The 21903-nt window shown below is 37.5% G+C and overlaps 1 protein-coding gene across 17 annotated transcripts in view; it reads right to left on the reverse strand.

Moving 5' to 3' along the window:
* ADGRV1 (adhesion G protein-coupled receptor V1) overlaps nt 1-21903 on the reverse strand; it is a 310923-nt gene that overhangs the window by 99643 nt on the left and 189377 nt on the right. For 16 of the 17 annotated variants that reach the window (XR_007201087.1, XR_007201088.1, XR_007201086.1 and 13 more), the window contains one exon: nt 15132-15310. Coding sequence is in view for 13 of the 17 variants with exons in the window: in XM_048292637.1 (XP_048148594.1) it covers nt 15132-15310 (179 nt within the window). In the remaining 4 variants the exon portion in view is untranslated. Of the gene's footprint in view, nt 1-15131; nt 15311-18531; nt 18693-21903 lie in introns of those variants that run through there. The other variant, XR_007201089.1, reaches the window with a different exon arrangement.

Consider the following 21903-nt stretch of genomic DNA (forward strand, 5'->3'; position numbering starts at 1 on the left):
TTAGGGTGAGGACTGTGTAGCAACAGCCAAATCATCAGTGTGTTAGCAACATTATTTTCACCCTGAATACAAAACACACAGTGCTGTGTAACACCTACTGTGAAGAAAATTGCATCTGCACCAGTCAAAACCAGGACAGTCTGGTTTTGGCACATTTCAAAACCACATTGAATGAAAAAAGTTCACACTAGAGCTATGAGGGCCACCAGAGGTCTTATACATCTGTTCTGCTCTGAACACACAGGAAAAAAAAATTTCTGGTATGTTTTGGTTTGTTTGGTTTGTGGGTTTTTTCTTTAATGGGAAGGGACAATTACTGGAAAAATGTAAGTAGGCAAGGAACTGGCAATCCACAAGTAGGCAAAAAGCAGAATTAGAATACTCCATGTTGCAATATATTTTTCTTGCTGAAAAACACAAGCTGAGGGGCTTAAACTATGCCAGAATTGGCTGATGGCTATCAGAGTAGTCACTGGAGGGATTAGCTGTATTTAGCAGACTGAAAATGATCAGGATTGGGCACCTTAGAAGAGCAACCAAACAAAAATTAGAAAGGTGCTTTCAAGCCCAGGAACTAATGCTTGGTGAAAAATACTTAAAGCACACACCTTACAATGAAAGATGTTAGACAGCTCTTGTTTCTTTATTTGAAGCATTCTTTCCAGTAAAACCTCTGAGATTCAGTTCTAGGTTTTCTTTTCTGGTGGACACCTGTTAAACATTTCCTAGGCAATAGAGAGTCAAGCCTAGAATGAAGATCAGCTGAGCTTTCTTCTTTTCCACTGTAGATATTTTCTCAATTTTAATCCTTTTCTTTTCTCCTTTCTTTTCTCTTCTTCCTTCCTCCCTTTACCCTTCCCTTTCCTTCCTTTCATTACCAATAACTGCAAGCTATGCACATGCCTAGGATGGACAAACTATGTATCTGCACATATACAGAGAATATGTCTAGCATGATTTTTTTAACTTCCTTTTTGCTATTTATAGCCATTATCAACTAAAACATTGCACAATCCAAACTGCAAAATAGAAATGTAATCCTTCCAATGTCCAAGGATGAAAACCACATGTACAGCTCCAGCCTAATGATGCAGTGTTTACTTTAACCAGTAACCAAAATAGCATTTATCAAAAACTTTATTTTCACTGTTAATATGTCCTGCATCCTGCTGCTGGTTAGACAATCATCTCTCTCTAAAAATTTGCGTAAGACACAAACACAAGAATTCTAAAACAACCCATCAGCAAAGATTTTCTTTTTTTAGTTTCTTTTGAAAAGGGCAGATTGCATTCCAATACAGTAGCCACAGAGACATCCAAAGCATTACTTTTTCCCCCCTAAGCCTTCAGAAAGCAACCTGTGTTTTCAGATGTGCTCTGAGTAATAACATCATGCAAATGGTAGCACTGAGTAATTGTTCTGTGATTTATACTTATTATATATTAAGCATATATTAAGCATAAGCTAAAGAGTTTAAAATTTCCAATTTGCATCACAGAAGGAAAACTTAGTGATGTAAAATAATTTTTAGAAGGCTTTTGAGAATGTTAGTGTAAAGCCAAAAAGTACAATAAAGGGATTACAGTTTCCAGGACAGTGCTTAGACAGTCAAGTCTCTGTTTCTATGGATGAATTTGCATAAAATATAGCTTAAAACGACATTTTGCAACCAAATGTTGGTTCAATGTTGGCGCAATATGTCTACTCGGGGAAGTGAAAAGGAAAAATCAAGAATCTGACTAGGTGGGGGATACTGACTAGAATAATTCTAAAGATCTATGAACAAGCATGGATCCTCTTTCCATCCAAAATTCCTAACTCTGTTTTTCATCACTCCAATTTGATACTTTTAAAACAGTGCCAAGACAGAGGTAGACACAGTTGTAAGAGGTCATTACGGATGATTCTAGGTAAGATTTGACTCTTTCTATCCTCTACATCCTGTCAATGGTACTCAAACCCTACTCCAGGCCTTAGAGCTTTCTGGTGGATTCCCTCTGGCTGGATGCCAGGTGCTCTCCAACCTGCTGTATCACTCCCCTCAGCAAGACAGGGAGGAGGGGTGGGGCAGCAAATAAGATGAAAAAACCTCATGGGCCAGATAAATACATTCATAAAGCAAAGGACAAGGTTGCATATGGAAGAAAAAGGAAAAGACTTGTGGTCTACTTCCCATCAGCAGGTGATGTCCAGTCACTTCCCATGTCGCAGGAACTGAGTATGTGTAGCAGTTGCTCCATAAGATAAACATCATAACAACAACTGTGTCTCCTCCCTCCTCCTTTCTCTTAGGTTTTATATTTGAGCAGACATGATATATTGTGGAATATCCCTTCGGTCAGCTTGGGTCAGCTGTCCTGGCCATGTCCCCTCCTAAGATCTTTCCCACCCCCAGCCAAAAAACTCCAGCCAATATAGAAAAAAAAAAGTCATAATAATATAATGTACTTGAGTTACATAATGACATGCATTAGAAGGAAGGCTATGGACCTTGACCAAAATATGACTAAAAGGCCATGGCAGCTGTACTGAAGCTAAGCATTAACGGTCAGATGCATTCTGCACTTCACACATCTCACTATTCAAAACAACCTAAGTTATTATATTATGAATAACCTTGGCAAGTTTTAGAAGAAAAAGTGGCATTTGGAGTAAATTGAACACCGTAAGGAAAGCACAGTGGTATTGTGACTCAGGGAGACACAATATGCCCTCTTTCATGACTCAGTGCTTCAGTATGAGTACACTGAGCTAGAACCTCCAACTGGGCTGATTTTTCTACACGACTGAGCAGGGAAGAATGATTTTGCATTGGTCAGCAACAACTACAGCTGCATCACAATACTCTAAATTGCACTTGGAAGGTTAGAGAAGTTGTTCAAGCAGTGGAGGCTGACTGAAATGTGGTCTGGGCTTACATTTTGATTACTTTCCAATATGCAAGGGTTTCTTTTAGCAAGAGGGTTTCTTTTAGCAAGAGGTTCCTCTCAGGAAATAGATTTTGTTTTTGTATACTCAGCAACAAGACAGTAGCTAATAATAACAGTACAAACTATCTGATTTATATTTGCATCAGGTAAATCAAAAAAAATGATCTGATAGGGAGGTGAAAGCAGCACTGGTTTATAACTGAATCAAACAGTGATGCGGGAGCTTTCAAAGAGGCATGACACAGCTGAGATCTCACCGACATTGCCTTGGCAGGATATGGTTGCCACAGACTCTCCTACATTTTTTGGAAAATACATGACACTTCCGGTTTTTTTAAGTGACTTGCAAAAAACCAGCATGTTTAACCCATGTTTGTCAAATTATATGGACTGCATCAAATTTTAAACTGAAGTCTGATTTTCTTAAATAGAGTTGCAGTACACTATTATAAAATAGTTCAAATTCCATTTTAATTAGAAAAAAATTTAGAAATGTATTTGTTACACACTGGAAATTTCTAATGAGACAGTTTAAGATTTTTAAATGCTATTTATATATGTACATGCTCTTCTGAGAAATAATTTCCTGATCTCTTTCCATAAAATTGTAGGCAGCTGTGAGAACTGGGTCCAAAACACAAGGAATTGGATTCTAAAATCTGAATGCATTGGAATTAGGAGGTGCATGATGATTACAGAAGTTTTTAAAAAACTTGGTACTCTGGTGGAGCTACATTTTATAAAGAAAAAAGTTTCCAGTTCTAAGTTTTATTAATGAGTTACAGTCCCCAAGAATGTTCTATTGTGTATAAAGCAACTCTGAAATTTAAGGTGACAGACAGAACAGTTGCAAATGTTACACTTCTCTCTACATTATATGTATCTGAAGCTATTTAAATGTCAGTTCCTGTTGCTTCTAGTCCTGAAAAAAAATCTTTTTTATAATTTACACAGTAAATTTGCTAAAAATAAGTAGGTTTTCCACCAGCCAGACAAGGATTTAGGAAAGCTAGGAAAATGTCAGGTAAAATAAATTAGAAATTGAACAAAATGTATCAGCACTTATACAGATTTCTCAGAGATTTTTTTAAATTAAACAATACAGTGTTCACTGAACTTCTACCATAAGCTCATGTTGGTGCTGTTACTGATAAGCAAAGAACACTAATACAAATAAATGTCCTTGCCGATAAACGAACTACAGGCACCCCTTCCTGATATTTGCAAGGGTTTTTTTGAAACCTTGTCTCAATTCTTACCAATTCAGCAACAGAACCTCCATCTCTGGATGTTACCAGAGGTTTTTGCAATGAGTAGAGTTATGCATGTTTAGGGTTTTCATAGTGCCTTTTTTCCTCTGCTTTGCAAACAGACACTTCTCTCAGTACAGTGTGCTCAGTACACAGCATGGGGCGGAAACTTGTGGGGTTGCTGCCCTGGAGGAAGTACTAGTTTGCTTCCTCATAACCAGCTTCAAACACCTAAATCTGTGAGCCTGCAGAGTTCAGAGGCTGCACCCCACTTGTTGCAGTTTGCGGGCTCCTGGCTCCACCAGCTGTTAAAGGGGTTTTCCAAGGCTGTGCTTTGTTAGCCACGTTGCTGTGCAGCAAGAACAGACTTAGAGCTAAGCTGCTTCTTGCAGCTGCGTGTGCTTCATGAGGGAGCAGAGATGTGCAAACATAGCCTCTGCCCCAGAACACCTGTCTGGTTGGAGCTACAACTTCACTTCTGTGTACCTTCACAGAAAATCTTATTCTCTGTATGATATGTAAGGTTTTCATAAACACATAGCCGTGATGTTCTACCAGCTGCTTCCCATGTTATCCATCTTGATCCATGGTAAGAACCACACAAATTCTGGTGTGAAGATATTGAAAATTTCTAGTTCAATTTGCACTATTTACCTAAGAGAGAGTGTGTAAGAACTCAAATCAGCAGAAAAAAAATCACCCTATAATTTCAGCAAAACAGTTGATTGAGAAAGGTCATATATACCTAAGGAATTATTTTGAAATAGAAAATGAAAAGATGAGTGCTTTCCCTGTAGCTGCATCTAAAGAATTCTGAAATGATGTTACTTTTACTTTTGTTTAATTACTTTTCCTTAAAAGGAAACGGGGATTTTCTCTGGAACACTGAACACCATCTGCTCATGGGTCCAGTTAAGCAAATCTCAGAGGACTCATAAAAGCTGCCCCAAAGAATCCTGTGCAGCTGTGAAACAAGTCACACCCTTGTACAAGTACATTTTGAAATGCCTGTAATCAAATACTACTGCCCCAAGCTGAACACAGACTGATTGTTTTGATTCAGTGCTGCACTTGGCCTCAGTCACCTCACCAGGATGATGGCAAAATGAACAACCCAAGAAATCTCTTAATGTCCATTCAATTGCTGTGGAAGTTGTTTGGTATTAAGAAAAATGAAAGCTGCCCTTGTGTTTGATGAATTTAAATTAGTTTAAACCTCATGCAGATTAACTCAGAGACAGGTTTGTATGTTTGATTTCATATATATTTCCACATCAGGAAAATAATTATTTTCCTTATATTTTGCATGTAAGTTTCAAGTGAAATGCAGAATGTTTAATAATGGTTCTCCCAGATTTTATAGAGTGATAATGTGGCATCAACCCTTCGGCATTATTTAGTTTTCTTTTCATTTCTTTTGTCTATGCAGCAAAAGAAAGAGGCAAAAGAAAGAGAAAAAAGAATGAGGGAAAGAAGAGAAGGAGGTGAAAAAGGTAATGAAAATACAGTTAGACTGTTCTGGTTAAAAAATGTAAGCTCAGAAACAGCAGAATTGCAATTGCCAGAAATTAAGTCAAGGCTTGCCCATTCTTGTTTACATTTGGAGAGACTGTCCCAATAATTTTTTGAAAGTCACATCTACATCCATGGGAATTACTGCTAGAAATTTGGTCCTATCATCTTTACTGACATGTCAAAATTTATTATGAGTAGCACCATACTCTTTAATGGAGGTACCCACAGAGTAAATACCAACAACAGAAAACACAGGGGAAAATGAAGTCCACCATGAACAAAGGATGAAGAAATGCCAAGATGCTGTTTTGGAACAGCAATGAACAGAAGCTTCAGAAGATTCAGTTTGAGTCAGTGCGGGCAACAGTCTTGTCAATATACCAGACCTACTGCATAATAAAACAAAAAACCAATTTCCTTGCTGCTCTCTCCTATTGCTGTTATTGTAGAGCTAAACAGTTGGAAAAAGGGGAAAATGAAAATGTCTAAACAATGCTTTTCTATAATGAGAACCCAAAATGTCATCTGTTGTTGTTTTAGAACACAGCTTACTATATTTCAGTCTTCTCATTATGTGATCCTCTGGAAATTTCTCTGAACAATTTTATACCTAGTTTTTTAACCTTTTGCTTTTTCTTTATTTTTGTCTTTGCTTTCTTCTTTTTTTCTTCCTACTGTGAAAGTTAATACTAAGGAAACACAATTACCAAAGAAGAAGCAGCAAGGACACAGCATAAGCACTGCATTAATACAGTTAGACTTCTAAGACACTGGAAGCTCTGGAGTTTCCAGGCAGCTCATTCCAGAAGTCCCAGAAGACTTGCAGCCTTCAGCATTTGACCAGGAAACTAAGTGACAGAAACCTGCTTGAAATCTCTTAGAGCAAGGTTCTTGCTAACACTGCAATTTTAAAATTACATAAGGAGTTGTGTGTCTGATTTCAGTTAATTATCTTGCTTCTGTTTAAATCCAAGGCTTCCTCCTCATATGTTTTGAAACTAAAATCTACTGTTATGGCTAATTTTTTTTTGTTTTGTTTTTTACTATTTAATACTTGTTACAGTTTCCCAAAGGCAAAAAAGAAAGTCTCCCTTGTACCATTTTTTAAGGCAGACATTCTTCATTACCTTACTTTTCCTATGCATTTTCTAAACCAAGGACTTAATCCAAATCTAGCTGAAAAAGAAGATGCTTCCATGTGCAAACTGTCAAACATAAATTAGGCTCATGTTCACAGTCCTGCCCTTTGGCAAGAAGAATAACATCTGCAAAAGATCTTCTTGGATGTACTGTTTTTCTCTAAGCCATACTGACAATTAAATGCAACACTAATAACACAAATCAGTTTCCTAAAGCTGCATTCCTTTTACTCAAATTATCTTAGTACAGTTCAGTGAGATACACCTTTATTTACTGGGGCTTTTACATTGGACAGAAAAGATTCTTCCTTCCAAAGTATGGCTCTATGCACTAAATACACTAAAATGTATTTCACAGAACAAAAATCTGAGCACAAAATTGACTGATTGCAGAACAGCCCTGTGGTGAAATTAAAAAGACAAAACAAAACCAACCCTCCCCCAGCCAAACAAAAAACCTACTATTTCTTTTCGTCTCTTTTTTTAGGAAGATCAAATACAAGAAGGTATATATGGACACAGTTTGTTACTGGAGCAGTCAGAACCAGATGCTGGTATTGATCTCATTATTGCTTATCTTAGTATTTCCTAATTTATTCTGGCATATCAGAAGAAGGTTTTTCTAAACTGTTGGAAAACAGATGAACTGAGAACAAGTTGGTTTAGTAGCAGTAGGCTGTATTTTACTGATTAAAGGAGTCAAAGTAGGAGGTATGAAATTGTTAATTACTTGTACAACCTGAAAGGAAATAAGAAGCTTTTAACAGCTGTCAATGACAGGGATGCAGGCCTTCATCCTGCAGAGGTTCTTTGATACTCCTTTCATAATACTACACAGGCTTCAGAAAAGATCCTGGAGTTCTGTTTGGGCACAAAAATCCCTTCATCTGAACCTGTTTGAAGGATCAGGCCCCACGAACATTACTGGGTGCAACTTTCACCCATAACAACCTACCTTTTCAACCCTTTACCATGATAGCATGATACTATGATTTGTGAGAAATTAACCATCCCATAATGATTGGAAATTTTACAATAACAAATATTTTTCTGTACTCATGTTTCAAAATTCCACCAGTCAAAGCAGCCAGAATTTATCTTTCTTTATTTTAATGCTTTAAAAGCACAGTAGAGTGATTATGCCTGTTTCTGATGTGCTTAACATTTGCTTAACATTAACAATAAATATTTGCCAAGATATGAAAAAACACTCAGTCCCCTACCACTGTCCCCAACAATTTCCCCCCCACTGAAAACTTACATTGGTAATGAGGGATAAATGAAAGTTAATTAAAGCCATCATATTTAGAAGTGTATTTTTAAATAATCCTTAGCAGTTGGTAGCACATCAGGCAGCGTCTTTGGAAATAAAGGAAAAGTTTAGAAAAGAAAGCACAAGTACAGAATACAACCACCAATTTTTGTACTTAATTAACTTATTGTTTAGCTTTTTCCCTATATAAATATGTGTGCATATATGTATATGTATGTGTATGTATATGTGTGTATATGCGTGTATGTATATATATGTATAAGAATGCCTGCAGCGTGGTGCTGCGTCAACACAACTGAAGTAGCTCTGGTTCATCAGAAACATTTCTCCTACGGTAACATTAAGCTCAGGATGGTTTAATTTACTATACAGAAAAGGACAAAGCAGCAAATAGTGAGAAATCAGTAGTGAAAACTGCAGACTTTTAACCCCCCAGCTTCAGCTGAGTGGTTCATGAAGCATTTGGCATTGCATACAGATAGTCAAGCATCATTCTGCACTGAGGTCTAGCAAAAGTAACTTGCAAAAGTTTTGAAATCCTACATGATGTGCCAGTGAACCAAGGAAAAAGGAGGTGGAAAAACTGGAATAGGAAAAAGAAGCTGGAAAGAGGGCCATGCAGGGAGACACTTCCAAGTCCATGTAAAATATAAAACCAGGCATTAGAGCATGGGAATTCCTCATAGATTTGTCATACGAACCTCTTCCTCTTAGTATGTCTTAATGGTTCAGTTAAAATCCCTGAATGCTTTTTCTAGCAATTCTTAGCTATTTTCTTACCTATTCCTGCCTGTAAAGGTCTGGCGATTCAAACGTTCATGACTAAATTCAGCACTTTTGACGTAATGTGGAAAAGGAGACATGAAACTTAATCCAAATGCTTGGACAGAAATTAGCTCACTCAAGCTAAAATATTCTTGTTACTGGTCCCTGGTTTAAAGAAAGCAGATCTCCATTTTAGGGAACAGCTAGTAAGCCAGGGATCTGTTCCTGGGATGAGTGCCAACACTGAGACAGTCATACAACTGGGTGAGACCCAAAGCAGCACCCAGTATATTCTTCTGACTGGGTTAAGGGTCAGTGCACCAGACTGACAGACATTCAGTTAGAGACAAACCATGGCACAAAGTGCCTGTGACTCATTTCAAAGTGCCTGGTACTGAAACACATTTTCTATGGAGTTTCTTATCCCAATAATGTTGGCAATGGCTCTGCCCTGGTTTCAGCAAGGGTAGAATTAATTTCTTCTCCGTAGATGGTGCAAGCGCTGTGTTTTGGATTTGGAATGAGAATGGTGTTTATAAGACACTAATGTTTTGGGGTCTTGCTAAGTCATATCTATCCTAAGTCAAGGACTTTTTCTGCCTTGTCTTGTGCTCTGTCAGTGAGAAGATCGGCAAAATAAACCGGGAGGGAGCATGGCTGGGACAGGTGACCTGAACTTACTAAAAGGGTATTTCCAGACCCTAGAACTTCATGTCCAGTATATAAAATAGTAAGCACAGTCGATCTGTGTTCAGGAAGGAGTTTTTGGCATCAACCAGCAGGTGGAGAAAAACTGCATTTTGCATCACTTTAAAAAATAATTTTAAAAAATTATTATGATTATAATTATTAAGATTATGAACATTATTATTTTCAATTATTATTGTAGCTTATTTTCAATTATTAAACATTTTTTAATCTCAATATACAAGTTTTACTTTGATTCTCCTCCCCATTCAGCTGGAAGAGGAGAGGAAGAAGAGGAGAGGAAGAAGAGAGGAGGAAGTGGAGCATAGTGTTTCATGTCCATATGGGCTTAAAACCATGACAGGTTCCTAGACTAATTTGTTTCTTGAGACATCCCTATGCATAAGATTCAGAGAAACTGCAGTGTGAGCAACAAGAAGAGCTGTAACTCTTAATCACAGCAAAAAGTTCATAGTTTCCATCTTTCTTTAGCTTTGTTTCCCTACCCCCTGGTTGTGGCTCCATAGTCAGAGATCCAGGGATTTTCCTGCAATAAAACTCTGCTTTGACCCAGACTGTAGAGGACATAGAAGTATTCGGTTTGTTTCTAGAAAAGAATGTCACTGGAAAATCTTTTTCACTATTTCTCATCAATATCTTAACGACAATGATACAAAGAAGATATTTGAGAACACTTGGTTCAACCCTTTTTGTGCTGTGAGAAAATGTAAATCTGAATCTATCCCTGAAACCAAATACATGGAAATTCTATGAATTTAAAGTATTGTAAAGGCACACATCTTCTTCGGTACTCTGTTTACTACATGAGATTTTAAAGAGGAAAATTAATGTATAACAGGGATTCTCCTGAGAAGGAAGATCATCCCTCCCTTGGGCAAATAAAGGATCATGCTAAAAGAGAGACACCTCTAGAAACTGGAGGAAGTTAACAGAGGGAAAAGAGCAAGTGAAAGACAGCCAAGCCTCAGACAGAATCACAGAATTAATTAGGTTGGAAAGGAACTCTGAGATCATGGAGTCCAACCTATGACCAAACACGATATCAACTAGACCATGGCACTAAGTGTGACACCCAGCCTTTCCTTAAACACCTCCAGGTGACTTCACTACCTCCCTGGACAGACCATTCCAATATCTAGTCACTCTTTTGGTGAAGAATGTCCCCTGATGCAGCTTAAGGCTAGGTCCTCTCATCCTGTCACTGGTTGTCTGGGAGAAGAGGCTGATTCCCGCCTGGCTACACCCTCCTTTCAGGGAGCTGTAGAGAGTGATAAGGTCTCCCCTGAGCCTCTTCCTCTCCAGGTTCAGTCTCTCCTCACAAGACTTGTGCTCCAGACACTTCATCAACTCCACTGCCCTTCTCTGGACACATTCAAGCATCTCAATGTCCTTCCTAAATTGAGGGGTCCAAAACTGAACCCAGCACTTGAGGTTCCAGTACGGAACCAGCCTCACCAGTTCCCAGTACGGGGGGACAGTCACTGCCAGTCCTGCTGGCCACATATTTCTGACCCAGGCCACCTGGGTACAGCTTGCTCATATTCAGCTGCTGACAACCAGCACCCCCAGGCCCTTTTCCGCTGGGCCACTTTCCAGCCACTCTGTTGCCAGCCTGTAGCTCTGCATGGGGTTGTTGTGGTCAAAGTGTAGGACCCAGCACTTAGTCTTGTTGAACTCGGCACTTGGTCTTGTTGGTGTTGGCCGATCAACCCAGCCTGTCCAGGCTCCTCTGCAAAGCCTTCCTTCCCTCCAGAATATCAACACTTCCATGCAACTTAGTGTCATTCACGAATTTCCTAACAGTAGACTCAATCCCCTCATCCAGATTGTCAATAAAGATATTGAACAGGACTGAGCTGACACATCCCTTAGAGAACTTAAACAAAACCCCCCTACTTTCTGGGAACTAGAGGAAATTATAGAGTTGGATGCAATTAAAAAAAAAGGTAGGATACAGCATGACAAAAGTCATGCTTGAAATACAGCATTTGCAAAGATACAGTAGATAGGGAGATATTTGCTTATAAACGTTTAAATTTTTATTCTGTCAAGTGTAATCACTTCCAGTTTTCTCATTTTCAAAGGTGTTTTAGCTTATACTCTAATAAATAAAGTCCTTTGGCCTTCTTACAGGAATTTGGTTTCAAGAAGGTCTAGTCAGACTCAAAGCAGAAACAAAAGTAGTTCCTGAGCTTATAAAAAACATGCTACCGTGGGTAAGAGATTTAAAATACTCAAGTAGTTAAAAGATCAAGGTCACCTTTCAGAAGAAAGTTTTTATTAAATAAAGAAAAAGTTATGAATAGATGAGTTTACAGCAAGACAAAAGTTCACCTTAAAATCAAATTCCAAAGCTTACTGTACTTCCCGAACTCCAGAGAGTTCAGCATTTGCTGCATTCTTGGTATATACAGCTAGACCTCATTTCTGAAAATCTTTCAGTTAAAGTTCTGAAAAGTTTATCTTAGCAAAACGGTTAAATAGAGTGGTGGGTTTTTTTCTAATAGATCTCTTAAAGTGCAAAGACACAGTTCACCTAATATGGTGAAAAACATAAGGAGGCAAATTCAAACTGTAGATATTGACAAAGAGATGTATAGCGTAATGGAGAGGTGAAAAGAAAGAGAAGTCTGAATAATTACACAAAATCTAGCTCTCTCCAGTTCCATCCTGGTCACTTGTAACTCTCTAACACTTACAGAACAAAGATGCAAGTAAAAGAGTTAAAATAGAAATCTTTGACAGTAAAGTAGTTTTCTAGTTTCTCATGTAGCCCTGAAAATTTCAATACTGTTTGAAGCTGGTGAACCACATTTGCAAGCTTTGCCTTAACTCATCTATTTCTGAGATCAGAAGCCAGAATTATTTAATGACAAGTATCAGCTTTTGTTCACAAACACGAGTTTAAAGGTTAATTACGCTACACTCACTGGACTTGTACCCAAGAGATTGCCCAGAACTCCAATAGATGTTATAAAAAACCCTGTATTACCATAAAATGATCTAGAATCAGCATCTTTTCTAGTCTTATTCAAAGAGACTTTCACCTTTGCAGCTGAGCAATGGAGGAATTAGCAAAGGGAGGAGTGAAAGAGCTCTTCTGTGTCAGTTAGTTCTTTCACTTATGATTGGACTAGAACCTTAAAAAATGTGCTGCTTGGTGGCATTTATACAGACAAATTTACCAGTATAAAAAACCCCACATAATGCCAAAGAGAGAACTGTTCATACCATACATAAATACTGCCAATTATGAAAGTAATCAAAAGTATGCTACTTGTTCATACTATGGCATGGGAGTCACAGTATAAAATACATGCATTTTTGTTTAGAATTTGTCATATATGGAGGAAAACTCTATTCTAATACTTTGAAGCATAAAATCCAACACAGCTGAACTCATTTTTTGTTCAGTGCAAGTATAAATTGAACTTCCCTCAGCACTGCTATACTGTTGACAATTATTTGTGCCCATGGCATACTTGTTAAGATCAAAACAGTTGGTCAGATACCACAGTAATGCAAAAACAGGTTGCATGAAGAAGTGATCACTTAGGAGAGGGTTAAGATAGGCTGCACTGCTTTTATTACTTTAATCAGTCTTCCAGATCTCACATGTAAGGAGCTCTTACCAGCACACTATTGTTCTTAAACCACTTCTGAGGCTGATTCTGAAGCCAGTATGTAATGAGTTTGGATTTGGAAATCTCCTTGTCACTTTTTCCACTACTGCATTCTGGTTTGGAGAAAACAAACCAAGTGCTGTAGTTCAATCTCTCCCCTTTTCTACATTCTGTCTTTGAAAATCCTCAAGTCTTAAAGTGCTCTTCAAATCAGGAACTAGGATTGATGCTATTTATGAAAATCCTTGTAGATATCTCTTACAGTGTCCACATTGACTGAGATGGACATTTACTAATCTTGGGCTGGTTTCTGGCATTTTCCCATAGAAATAGTAATAGAATGCTGGAAAAAAATTATATTTAATTTGGGCAATGGGTTGGACTGAGTAATTTTCCTCTGCTAAATAATTTTATCAGAATGTAAGGCTTTCACTTGTTTTACAAAGAATGAGACATGGATATCAAAAGAAAAAACTGCAAAGCTGTGTTTCACTGCATAATGATACCATCAATCCACAGTTTGACTACAGTTGGAGAACTTGATTATGTTACACACATTCCTTGTGTTTACTATGCACAAAGAAGCATTTTACCATGAAGAAAAAGACATGTTCTGTGAAGAAATACTGATGTGTATGGGATGGTATACAGCTATGGAGCACCCCCTGATACAACATGAACATCAGCAATCATCTGCTTTTGTGGATCTCAGTTATATTTCCGAGTTGAGTTGGTGCCTATAAATGTGGGACTAAACTTAGTTGACATGGTCAGACAACTTGTGGTACTCAGTGTAACTCATTTACATCAAAATCAGGTATCCCTGCTTACCACACACAGTACAGATTCACACACAGATATGTATATACAAATAATATCTATAAGACCACGTGTGTGTGTGTGTATACATGCGTATACTTAAACATCAGTATTAAATTCAAGTATCTACTTCTCACAGGAGTTCCCTGCGTGACAAAAAACCCAAAACTAAATGTTGTTCTCTTGTAATGGAGTGATGCACACTGTATCCTCCTCTTTTATTAAAGACAGATGAATATTCTCCTGCTGTGGGTCTACCCTGAAAGCAACCTCGTATGACGTTTTCATAAAAAGAATTTCTACATTCATTTCTTTTAAAAAGAAGAGGTATGTTTAGTCTTTTCTGCACATAAAGCATGTAACTGTGATACAAAGTCAGTAAGCATATTAGCCCCATTCCTAGAAGAGATATCATCACAGATTAAGTTTGCCAGAAAAGGAGCCAGAGTAAAAAAAAGTAGGAAAGAGCAAAAATATTTATCTATTTATCTACCTCCACATAAACGCGTCTGGTTATATGAAGATATACATAATTAGGGCAGTTTTCTGTGCTTATATATGGCTTTGAAAGGGCTGTGATAATTGTCAACAACACATCAATTCTCAAATTTGGAACAATTTGCAATATAACATTCATTATTACAAGAGAAACAGTTCAAGAAAAATATTTGACATGATAATGTAGTAATACTTTCTAGCAAAGGACATATTTAATAACATAAGAGATGGTGCAGGGGTTAAGGCTTGATTTGGTGTTGAGGTTTGTTATGACAGAAATTAAATGGAAGAAAACCATTCTCTTTTGCTCATTCTGCAGCAGAAGATGTTTCTGTCCTTTAGTCTGGAATTGCATATTCTCAGAACAAAAGAAATTATTTAGTCACTGAGCAGACACGCTTGAGACAGCTCTGCCAGAATAGAGAAACTGTAGCAAAGCCCAACTCCACAGAAAGTGCTGTATTGCATATGGGTGGCATACTTGCCTCATCTCCACCAAATGAGGAATCCCCCTGTCCATTTCTGCACTTGACTATGGGCATACCCCCTTCTCTACATGGAATAAAATTAAGTACAAACCTAGTTCATGCTTTTTTAAGGAAACACTTACAGATCACCGTAGACAAGGCCATAAATCTGTGCTGTGCTGTGATGGTAGATTCCTCTCAGGATAATTAGAAGAAGGATCACAACAAAAGCTGGAAGTCCCCAACTCAAAAGGAAGTAAAGCAGATAGCGCGTCTCCGTGTGTTCATCATTCATCACAAGGACATACCAGAAATTAACAGCCTGAAGAATAATGCACAAAAACAATCAGTAGACTTGGTGCAACAAGCTATGGCAAAAACTGAATCACTCTGAAAGTCATAATGCAGCGTATTTCTGACCTGTCACATGTGTATGTATGAACGATTTTCAACAAAAATACTTTGTTCTCACTTTTTTTTCCTTAAGTAATGAAAAGACATTATAAAAGACATATGCTTATTTATATAACTATTGTGAATTAGACTGACGTAGAGGAAGGGACACCCTGTTTGGTAGAATACACTAATTTTGCAATACAAAAATAGCTTTTTGGTGCAAAAATCACTTTCTTCTTGGATATTCATACCTTCACATAGAAGCCTGGCATTTAGTATTTCTAAATCTGATCTGTATTTAATATTTTTATGTTAGTGTTCAGCTCTGTGTATCTTGCAGGAAACACACTAAGCTCCTTCGATGGTTCTAACTGTGATCCTGTTCTGGGCTCAGCAGTACAACAAAGACATGAAGTGAGTCCAGCAATGGCCCATGAAGACCATTGAGGGGTGGAAAACCTCTCCCATGAGGGAAGGCTGAGAGAACTGTGGCTGTTCAGCCTTGAAAGAAGATGCTCAGGGGGATCATGTCCACGTGTATAGATATCTGATAGGAGGCACCGATGCAGAGGGAGACAGACAGCCCCAGTGGTGGGGCAAGAGGCAATGGGCCCAAATTACCATACAAGAAGCTCCAGCTGCATACAAGAAAAAGCTTTCTTACTGTGGGGGTGCTCAAACACTGGGCCAAGATGCCCAGAGAGGTTGCGGAGTATGTGTCCTTAGATAATCAAAAACAAACTGACCATGGTGCTGGGCAGCCTGCCGTAGCTGCTTGAGGTATGGTGTTGCACTAGACAGTCTCAAGGTACCCCTAAAACTTCAATGGTTCTATGATTCTGTGTAATATAAGAGTTTGAGAAAAAACTGCAAATAAATGAATGTAAATTCACAGGCATCTCTAAAACTGTCTGTGTTTTCTTATGATCAACTCACCATCAAACAGCATAATTTGGTTTAAAACCATATATGAATCAAAATGAAGTGCAATAGCTGAAACCCCTTGAAAGAACTGGTAGTATGGGTAAGGAAACCCTTCAAGTGAAACGGAATACTTAGAGTATTGCATGGATATTTGCATTTTCTTTAAGATGTTCATAGCACACACTGTCATGTGTGAGCATTTTTTAATGTGCATCTACACACTACTGTCTATAAACACCTAAGCTATCCATAATAAAAATATTTTTTGAGAAATTTTTCTTCACTTTCTCCACTTCAAAAATGTTATACCATGTACAGATCCACATGCTATATTATTATTTCTGGCCTTTTATATGGGGTGAATAAGGAATTAATTTTGTCTTTTTCTGCATATAAGGTATCTAATTCAAGCTTGTGCCTTTAAGCATGTCTTGTCAGTCAACAGAGACAGGACAGGCACCTTCAGGCACTCATTAATCCTTACCCAAGCACAATCATCTCTCTCCATGGTCTACACAAGGGTTACATATAATAATGTTACATGCTTCATTTTCAGCCATCTACTGTAAGGATAGGTAAAAATTCATACAAAGTGACAAGACAATGCAACGTGATTATTTTGTTGAGGAAATTTTGCACATTTCCCTCAGCCAAGGGCTTGTCTACCCCTTTGTTCAGGAACACCTAATTTTCATATTCAAGTACTTAGTTAGTTGTTTCTGGATTCCTTATGTAGGTCTCATTAGTTAACTATCATTTGAGATTTTTTTCTCAAATGTGATTTATATAGCATGAATATGCAACACTTTCTGTCGTCGATAATGAACCGCATTGCATACCAACAACTTGTTTAAAAAAGGTTAGTAAGTGTTTTAAATGCCTTTTTACAGAATGACATTTCATAGGTATGTTCAGTGTATATACTTATATTAATTATATAATAATTATTATTTCTTTTTTGATTTTCATTTGTTGATTAGTGCTATATGAACAAAGGTAAGGTTTATTTTCCTTAAAGGATCACAGGTAAATCCCACCATATAATTGCAACTATGCTGTGTAGGTTAAAAGAACACAGAAAAACTATTAATTTAATTGCTGGACATGCATAGGAATAAAATATTAAACAGATGAAAATGGCACTTGGACGAAAATCCATACCTTGTGCAAAGATTGGTTGTTCTGTTCAGTTTTACATGGGACTGAAAACTCATTCAAAATTCTGTTTGTCACATTATGCCAATAAACACTCCTCAATTACATGCCCTTATAGTCCTGGCTAGACTGTGCCTCACTGCAAGCACTTCCAAACAGCAAAATCCTTGAATGGATATATGCCATTACACTCAGGGATTGTTGGTTCTACTAATTCTGACAATCTCGTGAACATTGTTCTCAGTCATCCAACTGAAATTGCTTTCTATGAAATCATACCTCATGTCCTGGCTCTGTGTTTGGTTAGCCATATTTAGATATCTCACCTCATTCATCACAGCACAACACTTAACACCACAGCTGCTATAAAGATGTAAGCAAGGTTGGATTAGTCACATTTTCTGCACAGTCACACTTGTATTTTGCTAATTGCTAGTTCTTATTTTCAACCCCTTTTGATGCTCCAAAATGTAATCAATTAAATAATAGAGGAGGTAATTTTAGCAAATCCTTTCCTGTTGCCATGCTGCAACAATAACCAGTTCAACAGAAGAATAAAATGTACAGTCCATTTTCCAGCTGCTCAGGCGGAAGAACAAATGGGCAAGTTGTGATTTGGTCTGATGTAGAATGCAAAATAATTGTTTATTCACGTAACACTAATGAGACAATATGAACTTCAGTGAAGGTTTTTTCTTTTAAAATGAGGCAATTAATGAAAATTACCTTCCCAAACCTGGGATGCTGGTTTTTTTTTTTTTTAATTATTCATTCGTTTATCTTTAGTGATAATCACAGAATTTTATAACACTTTGTATTGGAAGGGACAATCTAGTTCCACACCTCCCGCTGTGGGACATTTTCCACTCAACCAATGTCCTGGTACCAGCCAGGACAGGGTTGATTTTTGCAGTGGCCATGGCTGGGAGCCAGAGGTTATTCTATACTACCTCCCATCATTTTTGGGGGCTGGGGGAAGGAACTCTTCTGGGGAGAAGGGGTTTGTTCTGGATCAGTGTAGTGTGGTGGAAGGAGCAGTTGGGTGGTGTTTCTGTGTGAATCATTCACCTCTTTCTTGTACCCGCTGTCATTAGTGATGTTGTTGAACTGTTTGTTTCCTTATCTCATTGCTCTTTCCAGTACATTGCTCTTATCTCAACCCATGATCCTTGCCTTCTGAGCCTCCAACTCTTCTCTCCAGCCTGAAGCAGGGCAGAGGCAGGGGGAGCCTGGGAGCAAGCAGTGCATGGATTCACTAAATTGGAGAATACCATTCCTAAACAAGGACAACAAAGTTGCTCAAAGTCTCATCTCCAAACTGCCCTTGAACACTTCCAGGGATTAAGTAGCCACAGCTTCTACAGGCAAAACCTGTTCCAGTGCCTCACCATCTGTGATAAGCTATGGATATCTGGCAAATAACAGGTGCGAAATACTTTAAATAAAGTCTTTCCCTTTCCAGTAGGAAAACTTCTGTTTTCCTTCTTCTTTTCACGAATAGCTGGAGGGGTCATTTTATAATAATTGTATGCTTTCATGTAATTCCTTTTTTGAAGCTGTAAAGCAGTCCACAAATTATTCTTAAAATAAAAAGAAAAGCATCAAACTTCCTTTAAGATCAGCAAACATCTTACAAGTCTGACACAAATTTGTAGAAACTTATTGAAAATTTAAAGTGTCATTAAATCAACGTAGGAGAAAGATTCAGTTATGAGTGATAGCAAGATCATGACTTTCATTCTGGTTTGCTTGTTGAACTGACGTTTTCACTGTTGATTTGATTCACTGTAGCAATAGCTCAAGAAAGCACAAAGAATCATGTTTTTCCATAGTTTTACTGTGTGTCAGAATTGGCAGTTGAGAACTACAGAATTTTTTTTTTTTACCTCAATAGACAGATTTTAATTTTCTTTGTAACTTACTTCTTGCAACACGTTAGAAAATACTAAGAGAAGAAACTTATTTTCCTTGTCATGCTGAAAGACACTCTTAGCATGTGCTCCTAAGATAAAAGCAGATAAAAAGATTTGAAAATACAGGGTTATGCTGTTCAGTTGTACAAAGGGACACTTGTCAGGACAAAGACTACTGGATTTCAGACATTAATATAAGGCAAATATTTCAGACCTATAAAGAGCCATTTGCACCTTATTTACTCCTTTCCTTCTGCACTTAAGAAAGCCTCATCCTTTAAAAAAATGGGTAATGCTATTAGCTTTCTGTGACTTAAAAATTCTCCCTATAAAAAACAAGAAACAAGATCATACAATAATAAGGCAGTGGAAAAAATAGACAAACAAGGATGATTTTATGTGATCTTTGTTCTGATGCTGAAAATCGACCAGGTGACTTCTGAGATCCTTTCCATCTTTACATTTCAGTCAATAGATGAGTAGTAGCTACATTTGTAGCAGAAATACTGATATTGAATATGTCTACAAATACAAGAAACTAAAAAGAGAACAAGAATTAAACCATGAAGCTATAGATAAATTGTTTTGTAAAAAGCATTGATGTAAGATAAAATGTTAAGCATAATTGCTATACCTAGTACGATACCGAAGATGGAAAGACTACCAAAAAAAAAAAAAAAAAAAACACCAAACCAAACCAAACCAACCAACCAACCAACCAAAGAAACAAAAAAAACCCCACCAAAAACAAAAAACAAACAAACAAACAAACAAAAAAAAAACACCAAAAAAACAAATGGTGAGGAAGTTATCCTAGAGTCTGGAAAGTGAAGATCTTTGATCTGGACCACAAAAATTAATCTGTATCTATCTGAGTGCACTGTTAAATCTGTGTTCTCCTCTAGAGTTTTGTTGACTGGAAATGTTGCTATAGCACCTTTGGTCACTTAAAATCTCCTGGATTTTATGGATGTTTCAGTTCCACATGCCTGCACAGTGCTGGTGCTTGATTATCACATTCACCCATTTCTGTATCCCATGATCAAGGCAGATTTGTAAGATTGTAGATTTGTAAGACCTAAGTCACTTAATCAAGCATATGCACTATGCTATGCAACCTCACAGAGGCAGTGACTTCACAAAGGGCACAGAATCTGTTCCTGTATTTTTGCTCTTTTCCAGACATAAGTATTTAAGTCCCATTTAAGTATAAATACATTATTAATTCTGCTTTCCAAATCAAGTCATGCATATAAAGTATACTAGGCTGAGAAATACAAACATTAATTTCCCAAAATTTTAAGTCTGCCGTTCAGACAGCAGTAGCATCTAGACTTCTGGTTTCCCTTTGGATCCACAAGCTTTTCTAGAGTTGTCATGCGGACCAATTCAAGCACAGAGATGTCCCCAGCAATGCTTCCTGTGCCCTGATATAGCTTACTCACTCCACAATGAGATATATAAATTCAAGACCTATTCCCAGTTAAGAAGAGTAAACTGCAGCTGACGCCTGGTGTGATCTATATTTCATATTATTTCTTTCCTTTTGGGTCTTTCAAAGTTCAGGTATCACTCTCAGCTGAAGACCTGCAGCTACAAAAAGGGGTTTTACTCCTAGCAGCTCATCACTCAGAAGGCTGTGATGGATTCCCTCTTAAGCACTTTTGTCTGGTCAGATTTCCATGACTAGTCTTCATGTTTTACACAAGCCTAAGGCTCCACTAAATGCAATGTTATTATGCAAGTTCTTAGGATTTGGCCAAAGTCTTCTTCAAAAAAAAATAGCACTGAATTTCAACTACAGACATAAAAATGACCAACTGTTAACAGTCATACAATTTTTTTTTGCCATTTTAAGTAATTTTTGCAACTCAATGCAATGTAAAACACATAGAATGGGATGATGAAATACTATCAAACACTGAGTTGCCAAAGCTTGAGACATCCCAGTAAAAAAGAAACCTAAAAACATTACTTGTCCAAATTAGAAAATGGTGAGGAGCTCTGAAGTAATTTAGGAACAAAGTGAATGAGCAACTGTGAAGAATATAATTTACAGCTTACACAATAATTTAGAGTAGTTAACCTGTGAGACCATAATTTGCCCAGAAGACAAATTTCTGTATTGAGGCCATCTACATGTAGCTTGCTTAGGCTAATGAACACAGCTGAGCTGCTGGAGAGGCTGTTGGTGTTCTCAATGAATATTAGCCTGACATATCCCAGGAAAATGCCACTTATCACATGAATGTTACTTGGGAGAGAAAGTTGTATTTAGATGCAGCCTAATTTGCAATTCTTGGTTTGGCCTGACAGCCTGCATATTGGAGGATTTGTATGTATGGAGCTGCATATGTAAAGCTGTATGCTATAATAAATGTGCTGGGGACAAATCCTCTTAAAATAACAGACAAATTGCTTAACTCACATACTGGTGCTAAATATACATTTCTAGATGACGGCATAACAATGTATTTTTTCAAATAACCCCACAGCTCATTATTTTGACTAACATACAACTGGTAAG

The sequence above is a fragment of the Corvus hawaiiensis genome, chromosome Z (genome assembly GCF_020740725.1).
Source record: "Corvus hawaiiensis isolate bCorHaw1 chromosome Z, bCorHaw1.pri.cur, whole genome shotgun sequence".
Classification (NCBI taxonomy): domain Eukaryota; kingdom Metazoa; phylum Chordata; class Aves; order Passeriformes; family Corvidae; genus Corvus; species Corvus hawaiiensis.